This window comes from Varroa jacobsoni, unplaced genomic scaffold, assembly GCF_002532875.2.
Source record: "Varroa jacobsoni isolate VJ856 unplaced genomic scaffold, vjacob_1.0 scaffold_1203, whole genome shotgun sequence".
In the NCBI taxonomy this organism is placed as follows: Eukaryota; Metazoa; Arthropoda; class Arachnida; order Mesostigmata; family Varroidae; genus Varroa; species Varroa jacobsoni.
The window spans coordinates 253,642-262,945 of NW_019214105.1; the positions used below are offsets into that span (position 1 = coordinate 253,642).

The window sequence follows — 9,304 nt, forward strand, 5'->3', positions numbered from 1 at the left end:
GCCAAGCGTCTCTACCTTTGATCCTCGCTCAAGCCGTGCGGCACACAGTCGTTCAATTTTTTCATCTTATTAATTTGAGCCCAGTGGACAAATGGACTATTCTTACGTACACTAAACTTGAGTGCTAACACTTATGCGCTTTACGGTGTGTCGACTTTCACTGCAGCTCTTAATTTTCCGTAGCTCACCTTCCGCAAGGGGGCTCTTACGAGGACCATATAGCCCACGGCATTATTACTAGCAGTGCCTTTACTCAATAGAGGTTTATAACGTGAGCTGTATCCGTCGGTGTAGTTCCATATTCGTAAATCTCTTGAGGTTGTTGGTTTTCCATGGTTCATTGTGATTCACCTGCGGAAAACCCGAGCGATAGTATAATAATAAATCGTCTCAGATTTTTAAGTTTGCGTGAAGGAGTACATCTCGCAAACAGTAAAAAACAGTCACGAAATATCACACCGTTATAAATAGGGCTATTTCGAAATATAATATTAATGTCTGTCACATTTCATACCGAACGACCCAATATATATATATATATATATATATATAGAGAGAGAGAGAGAGAGAGAGAGAGAGAATTGTACTAATAAAAAGCAACTGGTAATACGCGTCTGGCTCAACTCAGTACACCTTCAATGATGTTTAAAAGTACAACTGATACTGAGGATGGCATATTTAGAGCTCGGTTCAACATGCACACAAGTGTAAAAAACATGCAACGCTCATCGAGCGCACTAGAGAGGGTGATATGAAAATAATGAAATATTTGCTTATTGTTTTTATCTGCCTTAATTATTCCTTTTCTTACCTCTGCAACAATTACTTCAGTTTCAACGAGTGATCTATGTATGTAGATTAAGTAAACGCGTAGGCCAGTTTTGACAGACAATAAATATCCTGATCTTTCGAATTGCCCACCTATTTGACTGAATTGGCAGTGCTGTGAGCATAGGTTCCGGTACCGCCGGCAAAATTGTTTGCACCATATAAAAACGCCCTGTAAGTAAGTATAAGGGTTCATAGCATTTTATTAATCTGTTTAATACATTGGCCGGGTTCGGCTAAATCGATTTTGTGAATTCTGTTACATTCCTGTTCGACTCTACTTTCGTCGTTTTTAGCAGTTTTCACACCTCTGTTGGAGATGTTCATTCGCTATCAAATAATTAGCACATATTTTGAAGTAATGCGGATTTTCGTTTTACACTGAAGATTATCAGGCGAAGCGAAACTAAACCAGTGACGACTTCGAAGCATCAGCGACACTGCTATTGCAGAACCCTTCGATTTACGATTTCTTAGCATTCTTTAGATTCTTTCTTATACGCCATTCTATTAATGAATCGATTTCAAGTTTTATGTCCGGTGCTGCCTTAGTAAAGTACTGCTTGATATGAACACTCCCAGTACAAAACGGATGTGTCTATGCTTGCTTTCGAACCTAGAACACCTTGTGTCTCCTTAACCCTAGCAGCCAAACACATTACCATTACACTATCGTCGCCCCTGGGTTGCGTGCGTAAACAAAACTTCAATCACTACGGCAATCCACAGTGGTCATAAAATGGCCTAAATAGTTACCGAAGTAATTCAAGAATCAACTCTTTCGAATACTTGTTATTGCTTCGGTGCTTCTTGCTTGTGAATCTTGGCAGTAAGAAAAAAACCCGATTGCAGTAGTAAGGAAAGGCCCGCTGTAGCTACCATCACAGCGTCGATGAGAAGATGGGGTGTGAGGGACCCCTGTAGCGATTTCGGTGATGATAGATTGCGGTGATTTCGAAGGCAAGTAGACACTCTTACCCTTAATTCATCAGCTGGCGCATATAGACTTGCGTTTGACTGACTAAATGCACCGACAATCTTGGCGCTTTGCCTGTTTCGTAGCGTCAGATTAAACCGGTCGGTAAGTTAACTCGAGTCGTTTTATATCACACTACATATGTACATACATAGGTGATACTCGAACCACATTATTTGTAAAAGGAAAATCAGTTAAAAACGGTGGTGCTAATACCCATTATAAGTAAGCCTGTGGGCGGACTTCTTGTTATCGTATAATCGTTGCTACTACTTCCGGCGTAAGTCAAGCAATGACTCATGAATCCACTAGGATCGAGCGATGCTCCTAATTTTAAATGTTTTCTAGGAAAGCTTTCTCTATGTTTTTTTTTTAAAACTATAATACAACCTTTTACAAAAAAGTAAAATTTCATTTTCGCTTTTCTTAAAGCAACGTTAACACTAAATACTACCTTCATATCAGTGTTGCTAAAACTGGCCTCACGCTGATGCGCTTAATGTTGCTCCGTCCTACAACGATTTCAGTACAGTCGCTACTATTAATGAGGACAGGTCGCCAATTAATCATAAATGTTTATGGTTTATTTAACGTGTTGTTGTATATCTTCCTGCAATTCTTGTTTGCGGTAAATGTTGTCACAGTTCAATCGCTTTGCCTTTTTCCTGTTGTTGGCGTAGTAAACAATTTCAGTTTCCTTTTTTTTTAACCTTTCCTCTCCTATTACATTGTTTGTTTTAATGTATCTCCATCACGCTTGACATCGCGTATTTTTTCGCCAGTTCAGCGCCTATTTTACTTACTCATCATCATTCTATATCATCCATACGCGCAATTCAATTTTCTGTAACCTGCAATCTTTTGGGTTAGCTAACCCTAAACGCATCATCAAGTAGCCCTCTCGTTCTCTGATCTATACCTTAGCGCTGAACTGCCCATCATCTTACATCACCGTCTTTGTTAAAGTTTCATTGTTTATCGATTGCAGTAATCTTTTTGTTTTTTGATTTACGATTTTTTTTGGTTAATTTTCAATTACTTCTCGTAACTTCATCTCACCTCTGTATCTCTTACTCAATTTCAAAACTCGCACAAACCATCTAATGACAAGAATACAGTAACAGCAACAACAAAATTAACCGAACAATACGAAAAACAAGTCATCTTAAGGAAATTCAGCGATGAAGACCTGCTAGATTTGATTGCCGCAATTTTCTCTTCATGACACTTTGCAAAAGAAGACAGTCGAACAAATACGACATACTAAACTGCTAAATTATGGAGCGCGTACACAATTAGTCCGTATACCTTTTAATCGTGTGCATGTTGGGATTGAAACCTAATAGACTAATCATGCACGGATCTCTTCTCATTTATTTGCGTTCAGCAAATCATCAAGGAGTATTCTTCTCCTCAAGAAGTTGCTTTTCTCCTGTATCACATTGTTGCCACATTTTTCACAGCTTTCGCTATCGATGTTATTTTCATGTTGCTGCTTAGTCTTTAGCATGGATTTTGAAACAGAAAGAGATAAAATAGAAACGGCATAAAAAATGCGCGATGTGAAACATGGCTGGAATACCGTAAACAATGTAATGGAGAGGGACAGAAAAGGAACGGAAGATGAGGAAAAAGTTTTGTAAAAACATTTTTATTTTTATTTTTCGTCTTTCATTTTCGTTTAGCTCAGGTGGTTTTCGTTTTGTTGTTGTTGTTGTTGTTGTTGTTGTTGTTGTTGTTGTTTCTGCTGTTGATGTTGCCCGTAAAAATCGTTGGAGTTAAGGTGGAGGTTTTTATCGTCGTTGATGGTATTGTAGTTGGATACTTTTTTCGCTACACGTTTTGTGTCCGGTGATTGAGTGAACTGTTTTCGTTACTCTTTGCCAGCTGCCGCTTCGGCAATAGTTTTCAGTTGCTTAAAGGGAGCTGCGGGCATCAGCGGGGGCGCAGCATCCTAAAAAGGCGCGGCTTGCAGCTTCCTCTAAGTAGCCGAAGACAATGGCCGAGGTGGTAACCAGCAAGCAGCAGTAAAGGGTACTATCCACTTAATCATCGGTCACAAAAACGTGTAGCCAAGAAAATATCTAGCAACAATCACAATAATGTCTATAAAAACCTCCGCCTTGACCCCGACAATTTTTTTGCTTTACTCTTTCTTGCCAGCTACGACTTCGGCCATCGTCTTCGGTTGGTCAGAGGGAGCTGCGGGCATCGGTGCGGGGGCAGCAGCCTGGGCAGGCGCAGCCCGAGCGATCTCTTCCTTGGCCTGGTGGGCTTGGAGCACAGCAACGGCTTCGTCAACTTTCGCACGTAGCGATTCATTGTGCTCCAGCATGTGGAGAAGCTCGGAGTTGTCAATTTCCAAAAGCATTCCTACAATAGACAAAAACGTAAAAAATTATCGTCATAAATTACACCTCCGTGCTCTCGACATAATAGCGTATCAGCAAGAAGAGGAATTATATCGCTGAACAAACGAAATTTATTAGAACAGAAAAGAGCAGTGCTTCTACATCTACGCAAGAAACATCAGCAGTCGGATATTGCTATGATGAATTGAATAATGTATTCAGTTTTTACCTATTGACCAAATCACAGGCACGACTAGCTAGAAAGGTATCGCATAAACGGGATGAAGCGCTCTTATTCGACAAAAAAAAGTTCGTAGTCTCGAGACGAACCTAAGACGAACCTCGAAATAATGTTTTTCAAATGCATTTCAACTTCAGCTTCGACACATATTCCACGAACTGATTTGCGTCGCTGACATTGACTCATGACGTCATTTTAGGGCTGACCATGCCTAACAACCAATTGCATGAGGCTTCTGTGGCAATAATGCGACGTGCCATATCAGCATGGGCCGTAGCAGCAGAGGTATCAACGGCTAATTCGAATCGTTTCATAGGTGTAACCGGAAGCTAGTAGGATATTGAAATAATTATGTATAGACTTCTGGCACCGCCAAATTCCCAATAATTGTACAGCGCCAGTGCTACTTCTAGCAAAAAAGAGGAAAATTTAGCGAACAAAAATTTAAAAATTCTGCCTTCCTGGTCAATATTGGAATCACAAGCGACATTAAGAATGAACAGAACATCGCTAGTATTTAAGTCAAAACAAGGCAAAAGTGCCAATCACACCGCCGTCCAGCAAATCGCTGCCGTTTTCGCTGTCATTATTGATTAATATCATGGACGTCATAAACGATACGACAACAAGTGCCATTCAGTTTTCCTGCTTTCCAGTTTTAGCCAAGTTGCTGAAGCAGCGCTGGTTCCGGCCAACGTGAAGCAAAGAGGCCCCAACGGCAGGTGGCCGCAATAAGCAAGTCTTGTTATTAGTGTCCCCACCGTCACCCCACACAGCCCACAATACCTGCTGTTCCACGAAGGTTTAAGGATAAACGCAAAAAAGTTACCTAGTGCGGGCCACCCCTGCTGTAACCAACGCTAAGTTTAGTCACAAAACCCCCAATAGATTTCAGCTGTGACACAGTCATCAGACACGAAAGCTACTACCGCAACAACAGCGAAAAAACAAACAATAAAACAGAAACAATTTCTTGCTTCCCCCAAAGCCTTCAGTGCTGACGGCATCAAACGCGAGGCTGGCTTCATTACGGACAGTGGGAAGCAACAGGAAACAGCAACAACAGCAGCTCTAAAACTGAAGACCAAACGGAACCACATCGGAGCCACACACCGACGTCAACGGCAACGGGGCCGGCAATGCCTATGCAGAATGGCTTTAACATTGCTACAGAATCCATGCTATCCACATTGGTCCTGACTGCCGGCTGCTGGTGGGCTACCTGCCATTCAAACGCGACCAGCAATAATGATGTCAACGAAGATGCCAGCAACGCCTTCTGCGTAGCGACGCAAAACGTACCTGTAGAAGGCCGAATGGATAAACAGGCAAACTGGCTCACAAACTAACAAAGGATCCCCATAATGCAGTCGCAAACTACACTCGCAGTTGTTCCGTTCCAGCAACAGGTATAGTCGCCATTCATTCGCTCGTCAACAATAAAAACAGCCACCCGCTTGGCGCTCCGGTTTCGTCGGCGCTGGCTGGTGACCACTGGGGACATACTTAGTAACCACGACCTGGCGGCAGTAACGGCGGCGGAATAACAGAAGAATAAGCCGACCTATCAGGTCTAGAACTACTGATGCTTAGAATAGTACTGTTAAGTGCCCTCATAAGTTAAGGGAGTACTTCGTAATCGGGCGACGCGGTCCTAATTTTAAGTACGCTCGTCACAACGAGCCAGGACGGGTTAGAGCTTGATCGTGCAAATGAACAGTAACACAAAACTTCTTGCCGTTAGCCATCTCTGTTTTTTGGCCACGCGCCAATGTTAGAGACAAGCGATTTGGACAAGTCACAGCGTCCCGACCGACGTTGGGGATTAAGTGCAATAGTTAACGAACAGGTAGACTGTTGGATCCATCTTAAGCCATACGACCAACTTTGCGGGCCTGAACACATGAATTTTCCGAAATTATCACACATTCCTGTTCAGCATTCGCTGTTAAGCTTGAAAGCTAAATCAAACCTACCGGCAATCCTACTATTCTAATAAATCGCAAAAGCTCTATCCAAAAACAGCGATGTAAAATACAATGCACTATTCGATTCTTCAGCAATAATCAACACTGAGAAGCATAATCACGAACTGAACATATGTAACCTAATGCACCATGTATTTATTTAGAACAATTAATTTTTGACAATTGTCTGTCCATTCCGGAACGAACCAAACGTGAATATTACATTTATACAAAGAACAAATTTGGTGCTAAGACAGGCTCGCAAAACTACTTTTAGAATAAAATCCATGTTGGTCTCGAGGTTATGCATCTACTGTCGTTATGGTCCCAATAAAGCAGAATCAAAATAAAAGCAAGATGAATAATAGGTTAACAATTGGACGAATTTCATCCCTCCGTATAGATAGACTACGGTAAGATATGTCCGCCTTGTTGTTGCCTACTGAGTTCGTCATATTACATACGGAAACGTGTAAACACATTCAGCTTTAGTCGACGGGTCAAAAACATTTTGACATAGTAATTCGTTCAGCACCCAGCTGGTATCAAGAAGTAATTAATCACCACATGTCTTTATCAAGCTATCCAACCGTGATTATGACCGATAGGGCAACAAGCCCAAATACGACTACGTTTTAATTACAACAATTATGTGCATACTAAGGGAACAGCACTACTGCGTACAGTACCAGCTTGCAGTTGTACACTTGTGCCAGTTCTCGTAGTTTCACCATTTTATTGGTACTTCTAATGAAATTCGAAATTATGCTCTCACCAGCTAATCTACGATAACACGCGAAAAACACGAGAAAAGGTGTCAGCACTTACCAGTGATCTTTCCAGCGAGATCTGAGTGCATATTATAAATCAGAGGGAATAGGCGCTCTCCAAGCATCTGCTTTTGTTCACGGGGTGATGCTTCAGCCAACATTTGAGTAGTAAGAGGTTCCTGGCCTTGAACGAGCACGGCGTTCGCTGCATTGCCACCGAGAGCGCCACTAGCGGCTCCAGCGGCACCTGCCGCCCCACTCGGTGGTTGTGGGTTACGTACAGTGCTCGTGTACTTGTAGTTGGCACGGGCTCCGGCAGCCTGCTGGGGTGCTCCACCTGCGCCGATCCGGCCACTCACGCGTCCCCCAGTGCTCGCACCACCGGGCAAAGGCTGTCCAGTGATGGGTCGGGCGGCGTTGAGGGCTGCGGACCGGGCCGAGGCTGGTCCAGCGGCATGAGGAGCTCCATGGCCTGCAGCTACCTGTCCAGGCATAAGTGGGCGCTGTGCACGTGGGAATGTGGCGGTTGCCGCGATCTGCTGGTTCGGCAATGGGTACTGGCCGCCGACACGGATTTGCTGTCCGGCTGGCCAACGTTGGGCAGGTCGCACGCCACCAGCGACGCTGCCGCTGGGGAAATAGGCTCGAGGCTGTTGCATAGCTGGTACGAAGTAACTTGCCGGTGCCTGACTGAATGGCAGTTGGTTGAATGGCATGCGTACGCCGGCGAATCGCTGGACGAACTGTGAGCTAAGGTGAGCGCGACGGTCCTCCTTCCTCTGAGCCAGGGCGACGTATAGAGGCTTCTGCACGATAATTCGGCCGTTCATTTCTGTCACAGCCTTCGTGGCCTCCTCAGGGGAAGAGAAGCAGACAAAACCGAAACCCTTTGAGCGGGTTCCTGTTGTGTCCATCATCACCTTGGCTGAGGTAATTGTTCCGTAGGGAGCGAACTCCCGGCGCAGACGTTCGTCATCAATGACGTCGTCTAGATTTTTCACGTATAGGTTCACACCCTGGTAGCGGTTCATGCGCTCGATCTTCAGTTGCTCGAATTTCCTCTTAAGGTCGGCCTGACGTTCGGCCTTCTTTTGAGCGCGGCCAACGTAGATCTTCTTTCCATTTCCTATTTCCTTATCGTTCAGCTCCTTGACGGCCTGTTCGGCGGCCTCAGGGTTTTCGAAGCTTACAAAACCGAATCCTTTCGATTTGCCACTGGGATCGGTCATAACGCGGGCCGAGGTAATTTTACCATAAGCCTCGAACATCTCCTTAAGCTTATCGTCATCCAGCTCCTCACCGAAGTTCTTCACGTACACATTGGTGAAGAGACGAGCTTTATCGCCCATCATACGTTCACGTTCAGAACGCGGCACGAACTTGCCTACGAACACCTTTTTCTCGTTGAGCAACATTCCATTTACCTTGCCAATAGCCTCATTGGCCGCTTCCTCGGTTTCGAAGTGCACAAACCCGTAGCCTCGGGAGTTGCCTTGTTCATCAGTGGCCACTCGGCACGACAAGATGTTACCAAAGGCCGAGAACGTATCGAAGATGGCCTTGTTGTCGATATCTTTGTGCAAGTTCTTGATGAACACGTTGCCAACACCAGATTTGCGCAGGGACGGGTCCCGTTGGCTCCACATGATCCGCATAGGACGGCCCTTTAGGGGTTCAAAATTCATCGTATCGAGTGCCCGCTCGGCATCGCCAGGCTGGTGAAAGTTAACATATGCGTAGCCGAGCGACCGGCGAGTAATCATATCTCTACATACCCGGATCGAAAGCACGGGTCCTGCCTGGCAGAACTTCTCGAACAGCATTGATTCCGTAACATCTGGATCGAGGTCCCCGACGTACAGAGACGCCATCGTGTAGTTACCTCCGCCCGAATTCATCCTCACTGTACCTTTTTTTGGTCCTTACTCGAAGAGACTTAGGCTTTTGCAATTTTTTCGATTTTTTTGGTTTTTTTTCAAAATTTAAGTGAGTGGCGTGGCGATTGCGAGACCTGAGCAACGAAGAATGACCATAGAGCAAGGCTCGCTGCTCTGAACCGCTGTCCTCTCCTAAATCCCAACCCGCCATCCCTCACCACGTGCGAACAACTAGCGCCAAATTCGTCTTCGAATACGCCGTCTGAGCCTTACCAATCCACGAAACCTACACAA

The 9,304-nt window shown here is 44.5% G+C and overlaps 1 protein-coding gene across 1 annotated transcript; it reads right to left on the reverse strand.

Moving 5' to 3' along the window:
- Nucleotides 1-2,366: 2,366 nt before the first annotated feature.
- On the reverse strand, nucleotides 2,367-9,160 carry pAbp (poly(A) binding protein). The gene is made up of 2 exons (XM_022845938.2): nucleotides 7,192-9,160; nucleotides 2,367-4,177 (listed from the first exon to the last, which is right to left on the reverse strand). The coding sequence occupies exons 1-2, from the start codon at nucleotides 9,029-9,031 to the stop codon at nucleotides 3,951-3,953; spliced, it is 2,067 nt and encodes a 688-aa protein (XP_022701673.1). The 5' UTR covers nucleotides 9,032-9,160; the 3' UTR covers nucleotides 2,367-3,950.
- Between the last annotated feature and the right edge of the window lie 144 nt (nucleotides 9,161-9,304).

Coding starts and splice junctions, on each gene's coding strand:
- pAbp (XM_022845938.2), bottom strand. CDS start 9,031: ATGAATTCGGGCGGAGGTAACTACACGATGGCGTCTCTGTACGTCGGG. Junction 4,178..7,191: donor TCTCGCTGGAAAGATCACTG/GTAAGTGCTGAC, acceptor TGTCTATTGTAG/GAATGCTTTTGGAAATTGAC.